This window comes from Peromyscus leucopus, chromosome 5 (genome assembly GCF_004664715.2).
Source record: "Peromyscus leucopus breed LL Stock chromosome 5, UCI_PerLeu_2.1, whole genome shotgun sequence".
NCBI classification, from domain to species: Eukaryota; Metazoa; Chordata; class Mammalia; order Rodentia; family Cricetidae; genus Peromyscus; species Peromyscus leucopus.
This window is the reverse complement of record NC_051067.1, coordinates 97,537,596-97,554,278: the sequence shown is the minus strand read 5'-3', so window position 1 is coordinate 97,554,278 and position 16,683 is coordinate 97,537,596. Positions and strand designations below refer to the sequence as shown.

Here is a 16,683-nt window from a genome sequence, read left to right as displayed (position 1 = left end):
TTTATTACTATAGCTCTATAGTAGAGTTTGAGGTCAGGGATGGTGATGCCTCCAAAGGTTGCTTTATCGTATAGGATTCTTTTAGCTATCCTGGGTCTTTTGTTTTTCCATGTGAAGTTGAGTATTTTTCTTTCCAAGTCTGTGAAGAATTGTGTTGGGATTTTGATGGGGATTGCATTGAATCTGTAGATTGCTTTTGGTAAGATTGCCATTTTTACTATGTTAATCCTGCCTATCCATGAGCATGGGAGATCCTTCCATTTTCTGATATCTTCTTCAATTTCTTTCTTTAGAGATTTAAAGTTCTTGTCAAAAAGGTCCTTCACTTGTTTAGTTAGTGTTATCCCAAGGTATTTTATATTATTTGTGGCTATTGTAAAGGGTGATGTTTCTCTGACTTCTTTCTCAGCCCTTTTATCATTTGTGTATAGGAGGGCTACTGATTTTTTTGAGTTGATCTTGTATCCTGCCACTTTACTGAAGGAGTTTATCAGCTGTTGGAGTTCCCTGGTAGAGTTTTTGGGGTCACTTATGTATACTATCATATCATCTGCAAATAGTGAAAGTTTGACTTCTTCCTTGCCAATTTGTATCCCTTTGATCTCCTTTTGTTGTCTTATTGCTCTAGCTAGAACTTCTAGTACTATATTGAATAAATATAGGGAGAGTGGATAGCCTTCTCTTGTTCCTGAATTTAGTGGTATCTCTGAGTTTCTCTTCGTTTAATTTGATGTTTGCTGTTGGCTTGCTATAATTGCTTTTATTGTGTTTAGAAATGTTCCTTGTATTCCTGATCTTTGTAAGACCTTTATCATAAAGGGGTGTTGGATTTTGTCGAAGGCTTTTTCAGCATCTAAGGAGATGGTCATGTGGTTTTTTTCTTTCAGTTTGTTTATATGGTGTATTACATTGACTGATTTCCGTATGTTGAACCATCCTTGCATCCCTGGGATGAATCCTACTTGGTCGTGATGGATGATTGTTTTTATGTATTCTTGGATTTGGTTTGCAATATTTTGTTGAGTATTTTTGCATCAATGTTCATGAGGGAGATTGGTCTGTAGTTCTCTTTCTTTGTTGCATCTTTGTGTGGTTTAGGTATCAGGGTAATTGTAGCCTCATAAAAAGAGTTTGGTAGTGTTCCTTCTGTTTCTATTGTGTGGAACACTTTGAAGAGTATTGGTATTAGTTCTTCTTTGAAAGTCTGGTAGAATGCTGCACTAAAACCATCTGGTCCTGGGCTTTTTTTGGTTGGGAGACTTTTGATGACTGTTTCTATTTCTTTAGGGGTTATTGGTCTATTTAAATGGTTTATCTGGTGTTGATTTAATTTTGGTATGTGGTATTTATCCAGAAAATTGTCCATTTCTTCCTGGTTTTCCATTTTTGTGGAGTACAGGTTTTTGAAGTATGATCTGATGATTCTCTGGATTTCCTCGTTGTATGTTGTTATGTCTCCCTTTTTATTTCTGATTTTGTTAATTTGGGTGCTCTCTCTTTGCCTTTTGGTTAATTTGGCTAGGGGTTTGTCTATCTTGTTGATTTTTTTCAAAGAACCAACTCTTTATTTCATTGATTTTTTTTTTTTTTTTTTTTTTTTTGTATTGTTCTCTTGTTTTCTATTTCATTGATTTCAGCCCTCAATTTGATTATTTCCTGGCATCTATTTCTCCTGGGTGAGTTTGTTTCTTTTTGTTCTGGAGCCTTCAGTTGTGCTGTTAATTCATTGGTGTGGGATTGCTCCATCTTCTTTATGTGTGCATTTAGAGCTATGAATTTTCCTCTTAGCACTGCTTTCATAGTGTCCCATAAGTTTGGGTATGTTGTACTTTCATTTTCATTGAATTCTATGAACTCTTTAATTTCTTTATTTCTTCCTTGACCCATTGATGTTTCAGGTGGGCATTATTCAGTTTCCATGAGTTTGTGGGTTTTCTATAATTTTTGTTGTTGTTGAGGTCTAACTTTAAGGCATGGTGGTCTGATAAGATACAGGAGGTTATTCCAATTTTTTTGTATCTGTTGAGATTTGTTTTGTGTCCAAGCATGTGGTCAATTTTTGAGAAGGTTCCATGGGGTGCTGAGAAGGTATATTCTTTTGTGTTAGGATGGAATGTTCTGTAGATATCTATTAGGTCCATTTGAGTCATAACATCTGTTAGGTCCTTTATTTCTTTGTTAAGTTTCAGTCTGGTAGATCTGTCTTTTGGTGAGAGTGGTGTGTTAAAATCTCCCACTACTAATGTGTGGGGTTTGATGTGCGTTTTAAACTTTAGTAGTGTTTCTTTTATGAATGTGGGTGCTTTTGTATTTGGAGCATAAATGTTTAGAATCGAGACTTCATCTTGAATTTTTCCTGTGATAAATATGTAATGTCCATCCTGATCTCTTTTGATTGATTTTAGTTTGAAGTCTATTTTATTAGATATTAGGATAGCTACACCAGCTTGTTTCTTAGGTCCATTTGCTTGGAAAACCTTTTCCCAGCCCTTTACTCGGAGGTAGTGTCTGTCTTTGAATTTAAGGTGTGTTTCTTGTATGCAGCAGATGGATGGGTTTAGCTCAGTCTTGTAGGGATTCTTCTACCTGTGCTTCTCATTTTTCTGGAGGAGCAGTGGGATGACAGGAGCACCCACATTGTAACATCATTGGTTCTGGGGCTTCAAACATCAATAACACATCCAAATGCCTTATCTCCTGAGTCATTTTCCTAGTCTTTCACCATATTTTTTGAGACGGTCTCTAGTCTGCCTGGATCTCATCAACTTGGCTTGGTTACCTGGTCAATGATCTCTAGGGACTGTTTTCTCATCAGTGGGATTACAGATATGTGATGGTTTGTGTTTGTTTAAGACAGGGTCCACCTGCCTCTGCCTCCAAAGTGCTGGGATTAAAGTCATGCCCAGCTTTGTTGCTTTTTCAAACATGGATTCTAGGCATAACTCATGAATTTTCACTTGCAACTGAGATATTTCCTTAGTCCAGTCAGTGGTTCTCAACATTCCTAATCATTCAACCATTTAATATCGCTCCTCATGTTGTGTTGACCCCAGCCATAAAATTATCTTCAGCGCTACTTCATAACTGTCATTTTGCTACTGTGTGCACTAGAATGTTGTCACCTGTGTTTTCGGATGGTCTTTGGTGACACCTGTAAAAGGGCCACTTGACCTCCCCCTCCCGAGGGTTCATGACCCACACGTTGAGAACTACTGCTCTGGTTACTTGTGGAATTATGTATATTTTTTGTTACTTGTTTCTTGCCCCCCCACCCTTTTCTGAGATAGTGTCTGATATAGCCTAGGTGTTTTGTTGTTGCTTCTTTTTATTTTTTAAAACTGGTTTTGCCCATAATGGCCTTTGTTACATTTAGGTAATTTTTTTTCACTGTGCAATCAGAATAGTGTGTTCTAACACAAATCTAGGAGGAATAGTCTACTACTGAATACTTGTCCTTTCACCCCACCTAAACTGCGTAGTATATTACTGTACTGAGTACGGTAGATAGTTGTAGTACAATGGTATGCATTTGTTTACCTAAACATAGTAAAATGGCACTATGAAAAAACAAGTATGTCTTTGGGTATATGTTAGTGTAAGAGAAGCAAGGCCCCTGGTTGGATCCCTACCTAGCACTGCAAAGAAGAAAAGGCAAAAAATAATGGAGCTCAAGGTACTGGGACTTTAATTGCAAAGGCCCAGGTTGTAAGTGTGTATTATTTATTAGACTTTTGTTTTGTTGTTGGGGTTTTTGTTGTTTTCCTTTTTTTATTAAAAGACAGGGTTTCTCTTTGAAAGATCAGACTGGCCTGGAACTCACAGAGATAGCTTATTTCTGCCTCCAGAGTGGTGGGATTATACAGATGCATACCACCACACCTGGCTTGTTAAAGGGAATGTACGTAGGTTGTTTTATTTTCAAAGGGAGCCTGAGAGATGGCTTAAAGGTTCAGAGCACTTGCTGCTCCTTCAGAGTACCTGCATTGGGTTCCCAGCACTAATGTGATGGCTCACAAATGTCTGTAACTTCAATTCAAGAGTATCTGATACCCTCTTCTGACCTTGATGGGAATTGGGCATATACATGGTACAAAATACAGTACATACACATACATGCAAGCAAAATACACAGAAAATAAAAATCTTAAGAAAAAAATCCTTTTTATTTTAAAAGATCTTTTTTTTTTTAAAGGTTTATTTATTTATTATGTATACAGCATGTATGTCTGCAGGCCAGAAGAGGGCACCAGATCTCGTTACAGATGGCTGTGAGCCACCATGTGGTTGCTGGGAATTGAACTCAGGACCTCTGGAAGAGCAGTCAGTGCTCTTAACCTCTGAGCCATCATTAATAGGACTGGTGATAGAATACATGCCTAGCATAAAGGAGGCCCTGGATTCACTTTCCAGCTCTCTATTTAACTACATTTCAGTGCATTATAGCTTTGACTTTATTAAGGGGTATTATTTTGAGACAGGATCTCACTGTGTAGCACAGGCTGAGTAGGAACTCAGGATCTTCCTGAGTCGGCCTCCTGAGGGCTGAAATTGTAAAGATGTGTTGCCATGCCCAGCTAATTTTTAATATCTTGTTTATTTTCATTCATGTAGATTTGTAATAGCACTGAATTTAAAATACATACACAATAAGGGAATGGGAGTAAGATGGGGGAGAAGAAGGGAAAAGAGGGGGAACGGGTTGGTATGTAAAAGGAAAGAATTTTTTAAATAAAATATTAAAAAAAATACATAATGCAGTTGTATATGACTTTAGGAAGGCTATTCTTGAGAAATTGGCAGCCTTACCAGAGATAGGTCTGTGGTGTTTTACTTGTTTTTCATTGTATTTTAGTTTAGAAACAGATAACGCATCGTTAGTGCTATCCTGTTACTGAAAACCTGTGTTTTTTTATGTCTGTGCATCCAAACCTTTTAAGGACCAGGTGGTGGTGGTGCACACCTTTAGTCTCAACACATCTGGCTGATCTCTCTGACTGAGTTGAAGGCCAGCCTGGTCTACACAGTGAGTTCTATCTAGCCTGGCCAGTGCTGACAGTTTTATAAAGTAAGGCCCAGTCTGGGGGGAGGGAGGAATAAAAACTTTATATGAAATGTGTTGAAGCTGCTAAAAATCTTTGGTAGGTATGTTAAATAGAATACTTTGAATTTGAGATTTATTTTGATTTGGCCAAAGCATCAGTATTTGCCCATATTTGTTCCTTTAACTTTGAAATTTCTTTAGAACCCGAATTTGAATTTCAAGGAAGTAACTTATGAACTGGACCATCCTGGGTTTCAAATTCGTGACAGCAAAGGACTTCACAATGTGGTTTATGGTATTCAGAGGGGCCTGGGCATGGACGTGTTTCCAGTGGATTTCATATATCGGCCTTGGAAACATGCAGAAGGCCAGGTAAGAGTTATGCTTAGATATAGAACGAAGAAATAGTAATCACTTCTTTCATTGGGATTCAGTTCATCCATTGATTACAATGTTATCCTTAACTTGGTTTGCACAGCTCGGGAAATTGTGGTTTGCCATCAATTATATTTTATTTTCACAGTTTTAGAACTTGAAGTAGCAAAGCTGTTCCAATTTGATAGTTTATCTCTAACACCATCTTATTGTCACTTTCCAACTTCTGAATTGTCTGGTTTCCAAAGGGTTAATAGTTTTTTTTTTTTTTTTTTTTTTAAAGGACAGTTATCTTAACACCCTCAAGGTTAGCCTCATGCAAGTGGCTCATCTTTTTGCAGCATTCCTAGTCGTTTATGGCAGTAAGGACTTTGTCTTCTTGTTGCAGCTCTCCTTCATCCAGCATTCCCTGATAAACCCAGAGGTCTTCTGCTTTGCTGACTATCCGTGTCATACTGTTGCCACTGACATTTTGAAAGCACCACCAGAGGATGACAATCGAGAAATTGCCACATGGTAAACACTCCTGCACCCTAGAAATACAAAGCTTATATTGAGCAAGTAACACTGTTAATATATTTAAAGGAAACTTTATTATGTATATAGTGTTCTGCCTACATGCCAGAGGAGGGCACCAGATTTTACTGTAGATGGTTGTTAGTTGCCATGTGGGTACTGGGAACTGAACTCAGGACCTCTGGAAAATCAGCCAGTACTCTTAACCTCAGAGCCATCTCTCCAGCCTAGAATTTTTTTTTTTAATGAGGTTGACTTAATAAAGGTTTTTATAAAGGATGTTGATTGAAAAAAAAAATTCTTTTTCAGTTATATTGCCCCTAGTTAAATCTTTGTTTTTGTGAGGTCTGATATTTAGGTGTAGTCTAATTGGCTCAAAACGTGTGTGTGTGTGTGTGTGTGTGTGTGTGTGTGTGTGTGTGTGTGTGTGTGTGTGTGTCTCTCTCTCTCTCTCTCTCTCTCTCTCTCTTTTTTTTTTAAAAAATAGCATTTGTGGGACAGACTGCAGCACAGGCCAAACACTTTAGTTGTAAGTTCTCTCGACTTTTTTTTGGGGGGCCATTGATACATCATTTCATGTTACAACTTTATTCTTTTCCTCAAGGACTAAATGTGGAGTTAGAGTTTTAGATATAATTACAGCCAAACAGGTTTTAAATAATTAGTGTTATGCACTTCACACTTGCAGCACATTAGAAGACAGCTACGTAAACTTTGCGTGTCATAGTAAGTGCTAAGGCTCTATATTTTGGTAGAAATTTTATCATGTAAATTATGTCTTGTTATTGTGTATATTTTGGATTTATTAACTATTATTTGGTTCTCATCCCAGTCATAAAAATCTTGGTAATGAGGATCTGTGATTAGGCAAACCAGTTATTGATTCTTAATTTTAATTTCCTTTTAAATCTATAGACATAGAGCAGGTGTCCTTCCCTCCAACACAGAATATTCATGAGATGAAGGGCTTCACACATTCTGGGCAAGTGCTTTCCTGCCTTGCTGTGACCCCAGCAGCACGTGTGTAGACTTCAGAATTCATAGCAGCCACTTAGGAATAATCTCTAATTCCAGGATTGGGTAGGAATGTGATTTATGTAGTTTTATTGTGTAGCTGATATCACTTAATTTGGAGTGAATTTGAAAGCTAGCGATATAGCCCAATGATAAAGTGCTTATAAGGAAATGGTTTCAGTGCCCAGTGACTGAAGGAAAGCAGCATTTTTTTTTTTATATTTTCAGTGATTGAGCATCTTTCTTCATTTATTCTTGTTAGGAAAAGCTTGGATTTGATTGAATCTCTGCTGAGGCTTGCAGAGGTTGGGCAGTATGAACAAGTGAAGCAGCTCTTCAGCTTCCCTATCAAACACTGTCCAGACATGTTGGTATTGGCCTTACTTCAAATCAACACCTCCTGGCACACCTTACGCCATGAACTCATCTCTACTTTGATGCCAATTTTCCTTGGAAACCATCCTAACTCTGCCATTATTTTGCACTATGCCTGGCATGGTCAGGTAAGACAACTAATTTGCTTATCAATTCTCTATTGCATTTATTTACCTCCTTTAAAACCTCAGTGTTTCGAGACTGGAGTGGTAGTTCAGCAGTTAAAGAGTACTTGCTCCTCTTGCAGAGGACCTGGGTTCAGTCCCAGCATCCCACATGGCTGCTCACAACCATCCGTAACTCCAGTTTTAGGGGAGCCAAAAGTCCTCCTCTGACCTCTGGTGATACCAGGCATGCACATGATGCACAAGATGTGCCTGTAGGCAGACCGTTTATACCTTAATAAATAAATGAAAACACCACATAAGACAAATTTAAAAAAACAATCTTCGTGTTCCAATAGACAAATTTATTGTCACCAGTTTTTATCTTTCAGGATCTTGTTGTCAATTCCATAAAAGTGCCAGAGAGCAAGGATGTTAGATATTAAAATTCCACATCCTTAAAACTTGCTACTTGCTGTGACACATTTTGACATTGATAAAGAGCTTACATATTTACTATGAAAGCAAGAGATCCTGATGTTGTTTTCAAAAATAGATTAGGAAAGTCACACGAGTCTTTATTTTGTTGTGGAGTCGAGTCACATGTATCGAGACTGGACTGGAAATCACTGTGTAGCCAAATGATAATTTTGAATTTAGGATCCCCAGGTTCTGTGGTGCTGGGGATTTAACCCAGGGCTTTGAGTGTGCTAAGGAAGCACTCTCGCAGATGAGCTCTTTCCTCACCCCAAAGATAGCTTTAAATGGTATTTTTTTAATCTTTTCTGAAGTAGAACATTTTTTTTTATTATTAGTTTTTTGAGGCATAGTCTCTTGTTTTTGGTGTTGTTGTGAGGGGTGTGTGTGTGTGTGTGTGTGTGTGTGTGTGTGTGTGTGTACGTGTACATGCATTCAGAGGGTTAGACTGTCCTACCCTGCTTTGTTTTTCTCTTCCTTCAACCTAGAGCTGTGCTGGCAGCCAGCAAGCCCAGCAAACTTCCTGTTTCCACTTTCACATTGCATGGTTATAGTCATGCAAATGCTGGGGTCCGAATTTATGTACTCATGCTTGCAAAGCAAGCATTTACACCTTTTTCTGTATGCCTTCACCTCTGATTTTATAGACTCTACTTGACAAGTAAATCTCTTCTTATACCTTTACACCCTGCCCCCCCCCCCCCCCCCCCAAAAAAAAAAAAAACACGGCTGCCTGGCTTGGAACTCTTGAGTGCTAGGATTCCAAGAGTCTCCCTTAATGTTTTGTTTTTAGTTTTTTGATACAGGGTCTCTTGATGCATCAAATACAAACACTAAGCTCAGAGTTATCACAAACTCTTAACATACTTTATGCTGAGATTATAGGCACACACCAGTGCAGTTGGCTTATTGTGTCTTATATTTCATGTTTGAAAATGAATAAGCAGACTTACATGCTCATAGAAAAACATAATTTAGATTTGGGAAGATGTAAAAAATGTTACCATAATTACATAGTTCTTGAGCCTGAGCTTAGTCTCTGTAGTGATACTTTTTTTTTCATAAGTAAAACACGGGAAGTTTGTAATTGTACTTAGCAAATGACTGGCAGGGTTGTCACTTAACCTTCCCCTTCTCTCTTTCTTAGGGACAGTCTCCATCAATTCGCCAACTTATAATGCACGCAATGGCAGAATGGTACATGAGAGGGGAACAGTATGATCAGGCCAAATTGTCTCGAATACTTGACGTGGCCCAGGACTTGAAGGTGACTTCAGTGGAATACAGCCACAGTGGTTTACTAATGATTAATACATTTTTATGTAATATACATGTGTTAGGAATATTTTACATATAACTAACTCATTTTAACTAAGATTTAGGATTTTGCTTTGTACATTGAAAGGTAACAGAATAGTTTTAGATAGGTAAACACATGTTTACTTTTGGTTGGTCTGACTCAGATAAAGGCTGGTTTGTTTGATTGATTTTTTTTTTTTTTTTTTTTTTTTTAAAGTGGCGTTCAGAATGGAATATCAGGGACTTAGACATGGTAGGCAAACTACCACAGCTTTGTAATCAGCCTTGAAGGACTATTTTAAAGCAAGTGATGACTAAACTTCAGTCATGAGTAATCTGTGAGGTAGAATTTTGTAGAAAGTAGGTTAATTTCAACTCTAGCAAATTTGTTATAATCTTCTGCTAGTTGACTAAATATCACTTATCACTATGTTAATATAAGTTATAATAATTGGGAAACGGTCATTATACTTACTGTGCTTTTGATATTGTTAATTGAAAAAGAGACAAGTAGTTGAATTATGAAGGTGGTCATGACTTGACCTTTAAAATGGGGCCTTAATTCTAAATAGAGTACTTTAAAAAAAAAAACTGATGAAGGAAATAGATGTAATAGACTTGTCTATTAAAAACAGGAAGTAGAAAGTAGTACACAGAAATGGTTATTACTTGACTTTGTAAATGTTCTGCCTTAGGCCTTGTCAATGCTGCTAAATGGCACTCCATTTGCCTTTGTTATTGACCTTGCTGCACTTGCTTCCCGGCGGGAATACCTCAAACTTGACAAGTGGCTAACAGATAAAATAAGAGAACATGGGGTAAGCAGTAAGCAGGAATTGCTCATTCTTAAAAATTTGGTTGCTAAAATGTCTAAAGACACATTTAAAAAAAAAAAAAAAAAGGAAAGATGTTGAACCCAGGACCTGGCACATGCTAGGCCATTGCTTTACCTCTGAGCCACATCCCTGTCCCAAAAAGCCCCTTTTTAAGATGACATATAAAATCTTATTTAACTGTCGTTTGTTGTAGATGGTAGTTACATTATTTAGTTATTTCAGTTTGAAAGCATTTAAGACAAATGTAAAATACACTGAAGCATTTTCTTTTTTTTTAAAGGAGCCTTTTATACAAGCTTGCATGACTTTTTTAAAGAGAAGGTGCCCTTCTATTTTGGGTGGACTTGCCCCAGAGAAAGATCAGCCCAAAAGTGCTCAACTTCCTGCTGAAACTCTAGCAACAATGTTGGCTTGTCTACAGGCTTGTGCAGGGTAAGAAGAATATACTTGGAAGTGACTGTATTGGGCCAGGCTTGGGGTGGTATATGCCCGTAACTCAGGAGGTAGACGGTGGATCATTATGAGTTTGAGGCCAGCTTAGTCTTCCTGACTGAATTCCTGACCTGCCAGGGCTTTGTGGAAAGACCCCGTGTAAGCTAGTGCAACCAATCAAAGAACTGTGTCTAATGACGTTGAGTTGGAGAAAGCGAGGTTTGAAGGAATGACGGGGTGCCATGGGCAGGTGGGTCTCTGAGTTCCTGGCCAGCCAGGGAGAATAGTGAGACCTGGTCTGGAAAGAAGTGGGCATGGGGGAGGAAGGAATAAAGGAAGAAGAATTGTTGGTTTTTAGGACCAAGTTACTACAACATTAACAGCGTGTCTTAGCTCCCCTGCTGAATGAAAATACCATTTCTTTGGCTTGTCTTCTCATGGTGTATGTTTTTATTTATGGTTTTTTGTTTTGTCTTGTTTCGAGACAGGGTTTCACTGTGTAGTTTTAGTGCCTGTCCTAGCTCTCGCTCTTTAGACCAGGCTGGCCTCGAACTCACAGAGATCCCCCTTCTCTACCTCCTGAGTGCTGGGATTAAAGGCGTGCACCACCACCGCCCGGCTATTTATGGTTTCTTAATTCTGTCTTGAAATACATATATGACTTATTGCTATGTCATACTGTCTTAATTAAACCGTCCTTTTAGTAAATGTTGACATTGAGAGTAGTAGGAATTAAGAACCTTCCAGTTTTTTGCCGGGCGGTGGTGGCACACGCTTTTAATCCCAGCACTCGGGAGGCAGAGCCAGGCAGATCTCTGTGAGTTCAAGGCCAGCCTGGACTACCAAGTGAGTTCCAGGAAAGGCGCAAAGCTACACAGAGAAACCCTGTCTCAGAAAACAAAACAAAACAAAACAACAACAACAACAACAACAAAAAGAACCTTCCGGTTTTCATTTTGAAGTACCTTGAATTTCTATGACTTTCAAGGTCACTTGGTACATTTCTGCAGATTGCAAAGCAGCTCTGGGGTCACAGTTCATGTGTTTCATCTTCAGCTCATAATTAGGTCTTGCAGGCCTGTTTTAAAACAAATGATTGAGATTAGACCAACAGTAATGTATGAGATAAGATTTTGTACAAAGTAGGTTCATCAATATATTGCCATCCTAATAAAATTAAGACTTCCAGTCCATGAACTGGGATGTCTTTGTATTTTAGTTCTTTGACTATTTTGTTCTGTGGTATTTTCGGTATACAAAACTTGTCTGTCTTTGCTGATTAAAACGATTTTATTAAAAATTATCTTGTACACATACATCTCGTTTGTGTGTGTGCACTTGTGTGCAAAGGGGTGGAGGTCAGAGAACAACTTTATGGAGTCAGTTCTTTCCTTCTACCATGTCAGTTCCAGGGATCAAACTCCAGACATCAGCTTGGCTTGGCAGCAGGTGCCATATCACTGGCCCCCTTGTTACATTTATTGCTGGGTATTTTTATAAAAGATAACATCTATAAATGTAGGCAACTTTCTGATTTCCTTTTCCTTTTCTTTATTTCTTTTTTTGTGACAAGGTTTCTCTATATAGCCCTGGCTGTCCTGGAACTCACTATACAGACCAGGCTGGCCCCGAACTGGCAGAGATCCCCCTGCCTATGCCTCCTGCCACCACCAACTGGCTGATGTTCTGGTTTTCTAATCTGGGTGTTTTTTATTTCTTATTCTTTTTCAAGTTGAATTCCCTCTGCCTTTTTGAGTTTTCATCTTTTTTTTTCTTTTGTTATTTTCGATTAAGTCTCACTGTGTTGCACAGGCTGGCCTAGAACTCATTATATTCACAGGGCTGGCCTTTAACCATTAAAGCAACCTTCTTGACTCAGCCTCCTGAGTCTGGGGATTACAATGGTTAGCCCAGCTTCTAGTTCTAGCTTGAGTGGATGGTTTTTTTTGTTTTTTTTTTTTTAAGATTTTTATTTTTTATTATGTATACAGTGTTCTGCCTGCATGTATGACTGCAGGCCAGAAGAGGGCACCAGATCTAATTACAGATGGTTGTGAGCCACCATGTGGTTGCTGGGAATTGAACTCAGGACCTCTGGAAGAACAGCCAGTGCTCTTAACCTCTGAGCCATCTCTCCAGCCTGAGTGGGTTGTTATTATGAAAGGGTTTTGTCAAAGTCCTTTGTGCTATTTGTAAGATTATTGTTTGTGTTTTGTTTTTTATTCTCTTGGTATGTGATCTTGTATGCTAGTAAGATTCGGAAGGTTAGACTTTATCTTCCTAAATCTCACGTGGTAATTGTGTACATCTATGTTTCGTATGCTGCTGAGTTATATTCACTAGCATTTGAGGGGTCTGATGTTGGTTTCTTTTGTGGTTTCTGCTGTATTTGTGTGGTACTCTTGACTTCAAGAATTTATCAGTGCTTTCCCGAGTTTTCTGAGTATTGGTGTTTATTATTGTAAACAAGATCTTACTCTGTCAGCTGGGCTAGTCCTGAACTCCCAGACTTAAGCAGTATTTCTGTTTGAGCCTCCTGACTGCTGAGATCATAGACGTGCCCCCTTTGTGTGCTGTCCCCCATTTCCTAATGCCACTAGTCAAATATGTCTTTGTTCAAGTGCAGTGTTTACCAAAAGTTTTGAAGATAACCCAGAGTTCAGAAAAATCCCTGTGGTAAATGACAGGTGCAAGGGATGAGATCATTTGTAGCCATGTGCTCCAGAACATCTTATTAGATACCAGATGGATATCTTTAGGTATTCTGGGAAATAACAGGCATATATTTGATTTTTCTTCTCCTTGTAGGAGTGTTTCTCAGGAGTTATCAGAGACCATCCTCACCATGGTAGCCAATTGCAGTAACGTAATGACTAAGGCCAGACAGCCACCACCTGGAGTGATGCCAAAAGGTCGCCCTCCTAGTGCTAGCAGTCTGGATGCCATTTCTCCTGTTCAGGTAATGGAATGAAACCGTTCTTGTCTGCATTGTTCATAGGTTCAGAATAGACCAAGCTTCTGCATCTTCAGTAACCGTTTGAGTTTATTATACTTTAGATACCTGCATGTGTAGCGTATTTTAACGGAGCTCCTTCCATAGGCATTATAACTGAGAATAGACTTTAATAATCAACTAGCTCATGAATGAGAGAAAAGATAAAAAACCACTGATTTAGGTAAATGAAGAAGGTTTCTTTTTAAAATTAGAGTTACACTCTGGAGAGAATAAGCACTGCCTTTGAATCTGATGTGTCTTGTTTGTAGCTTCACGGGCCAAGCAACAGTACTAGAGCATAACGACTTGTTATAACTGGGCTCTTCAGCTCTCAACTGAACTGCTCTTTTAAAAACAAGGTACATTTAAGTCACTCCCTGACATCGCCCACCCCATTCTCTTTGGGAGCAACATATTCCACTTCTGTTTCAGATGCACTGAATGGCAGGTTGGGGTTTAGGGAAGGAAAGGCACTTAGTGACTCTTCAGTGTCTACTTTAGAAAAGACACTGCTTGTCATTTCCCATACTCATGAAGTGTGAAGTAGTGCTACAACTCAGATAGTAGTTAACTAGATTTTTTTTTTTAAATCTCTGTGAATAGCACATCTTGTTTTTGTTGCTTCTTTTAAAAATCAGAGGTGATCTATTTTAACCTTAAAAGTTATATAATCTGACAATGTGTTTTAACTGAAAGATAATTTCTAATACTTTTACTGTGTTGTAAATAAAACAACAGGTTGAAATTAGTTTTGATTTAATAATGTAATATCTGCCCAATATTATTACTAAAAGTTTAGTAGTTGAGCGATAGGGCAAATTATCTTGTAATTTTGTAGTCTTTTCCTATGGCTCTGACACTTTACGGCATGGACTTAACTCTTTAAACCTATTACTTAAGTAGTATGTAAAATGACTAGCAGATTTGATACTGTTAAATTATTATAATTTGTGGGTGTTGAAGTGTAAAGATTACTAAGAATCACTACATTTGTACCGTATCTGCCTTTCATCAAAACATATATAATACATCGTTATGTTTTTCTTTAGATTGACCCTCTTGCTGGAATGGCATCTCTTAGTATAGGTGGTTCAGCTGCCCCTCACACCCAGAGTATGCAGGGTTTTCCTCCAAATTTGGGCTCTGCATTCAGTACCCCTCAGTCACCAGCAAAAGCATTTCCACCTCTCTCAACCCCAAATCAAACAACGGCGTTCAGTGGTATTGGAGGACTTTCATCACAACTTCCAGGTAAGGGGAAGTTGGGGGTGGTAGAATTGGTTGTAAATTTTAGTATGCCCTAGTTAGTGTATGCTGTAGGGTTTGGAATGACTGGGAAAAGAAAAGTACTCAAGCAAGATGTCAGCATCTCAAGTTAGGGAGAAGGAAACATATTGTTTAATTTAGTTCCTCTTAATGGAAATAAATAATTAGGATTTTATGACAGTAAATTCAGTATGAGAAGAATCTTGTATTACCAAATCATAGTATGTGTAGCGTGATGCTCACTTATGTATTAGTTACATTTTATGTTACTTTTTGCTGCTGGGGATTTACTACTGGACCAGTCACATGGTAATAGTGTGAATTCAGTTTTATGAATCACAGGCAGAAAAGACTATACATACCAATTCAAGCTTTTCTTCTGCCTGACTTGGACTGTATCCACATAGAAAATACTGGTCTATTTTTAATTCCTTCTCTGTATTACTGATTTGTAATTTAACAATAAAGTTAAGTTTATGTCTTTTTCCTCATACATACTTCTCTTGTGCAGGCTGTAAGGTAGGACACCCAAACCCAAGGGATGAAGTGTCATGAAGAAGTGACCTAATTACTGCTGCTATATGTTATAGACCTGATGATTAATTTTCTTCAACTGAGACCACTGGGCTTGTTAAAGCCTTCCTAGCAAAGATGGAGCTGTTAGACTTTGTACTTCTTGTTCTTTGCTTAGTTTTGGAGTTAGAGTTGAGGAATAAGTAGAGAAATTCTGGCTCATGATAGCTTTGAGATGGTTACATGACATTCTTTAATCACTGTGATCTTGAGTAAGTTGGTTTTTATTCTTTGAGAGAGTACCTTTAAAATTACATATTTAATACTGTAACTGGTGGGGCCAATGAAATGGCTCAGTAGTAGGAAAGGTCCTTGGATCCTCTGAGCCCATGTAAAGGTGAAGGAGAAAAGCAGTTCCAGTTTGTCCGCTCAACGCCACACTTGTGCATTGGCACACCTGTCTTTGTATGTACATCCTGTGCACACAGGAAGTGAAGAACATAGGTACTGACTGAACTTGTGGCTGCCTTCATTCTCTTTAGTAGGTGGTCTTGGCACAGGAAGCCTGACTGGTATAGGAACTGGGGCTCTTGGACTTCCTGCAGTGAACAACGACCCTTTTGTACAGAGGAAACTGGGCACCTCTGGACTCAACCAGCCTACATTCCAGCAGAGTAAGATGAAACCTTGTAAGTGGTAGTGTTGTCTGTGATTGTGAGGTATGACTGATACATGTAAAAAAGTTTTGTGTGTTGTCCTTAGTATTAAGTAGACAAAAACATTTGCTTACATGTTGATAATAGTCATCATTGGTTGATGTATGTCTTTAGATCTGTGGGAATACACAAATTTGAATTAATAAAATAAAACTAGAGCTATCGCTATTTGTACTCTGGATTGCCAGAACAAAATGATAGTTAATAAGAGGTGGTTTCCTTAGGGTGTTAGCATAACAGTAAGAGTTGGTATGGGAGAGGGAAAAACTTGGAGTTTTCTTTCCAGTTTTGCATACAAATCATCCGTGTTGCATACAGATTTATTAGTGTGGCTTTCAGGAAGTCAGAAGGCCCAGGCATGGTGTAACATGCCTTTAATCCCCAGCCTTCGAGGAAGGTGGGTCTCTCAGTTGGAGGCCAGACTGGTCTTCAGAGTGAATTCCAGGCCATCCAGAGCTACATAGAGAAACTCTTTCTCAAGTTGGGGAAAGAAGTCAGGAACAGAATGAATGAACAGCCAAGAAAATTTCAGATTTCTGTTTCAGTTAGTCAAGGTTATGAAGTAAATTACATACTAACTTCCTAGTATATGTAATTTTATTTACCTCATAAATATCACTGTCTAATATATATGATCAAATTTAAGACCCATTTTTAAAAATAAACATTTTTTATACACCCATCAGGATAGATGAATGACTCCTATGCCTGACTTACTACTGGG

General features: G+C 38.3%; 1 protein-coding gene and 1 non-coding gene across 6 annotated transcripts in view; both read left to right on the top strand.

Moving 5' to 3' along the window:
* The window catches only part of Cnot1 (CCR4-NOT transcription complex subunit 1), an 88,645-nt gene that overhangs the window by 36,230 nt on the left and 35,732 nt on the right, over nucleotides 1-16,683 (top strand). For 2 of the 5 annotated variants that reach the window (XM_028888653.2, XM_028888649.2), the window contains exons 11-19: nucleotides 5,243-5,413; nucleotides 5,805-5,932; nucleotides 7,209-7,449; nucleotides 9,050-9,169; nucleotides 9,897-10,019; nucleotides 10,318-10,469; nucleotides 13,278-13,428; nucleotides 14,514-14,715; nucleotides 15,786-15,917. In XM_028888653.2, the coding sequence (XP_028744486.1) occupies nucleotides 5,243-5,413; nucleotides 5,805-5,932; nucleotides 7,209-7,449; nucleotides 9,050-9,169; nucleotides 9,897-10,019; nucleotides 10,318-10,469; nucleotides 13,278-13,428; nucleotides 14,514-14,715; nucleotides 15,786-15,917 (1,420 nt within the window). Of the gene's footprint in view, nucleotides 1-5,242; nucleotides 5,414-5,804; nucleotides 5,933-7,208; nucleotides 7,450-9,049; nucleotides 9,170-9,896; nucleotides 10,020-10,317; nucleotides 10,470-13,277; nucleotides 13,429-14,513; nucleotides 14,716-15,785; nucleotides 15,933-16,683 lie in introns of all 5 variants that reach the window. The other 3 variants (XM_028888651.2, XM_028888647.2, XM_037206163.1) reach the window with 2 other exon arrangements.
* Nucleotides 13,697-13,831, top strand: LOC114706292. The gene has a single exon (XR_003736509.1). It is a non-coding gene; the product is annotated as a small nucleolar RNA SNORA50 (small nucleolar RNA).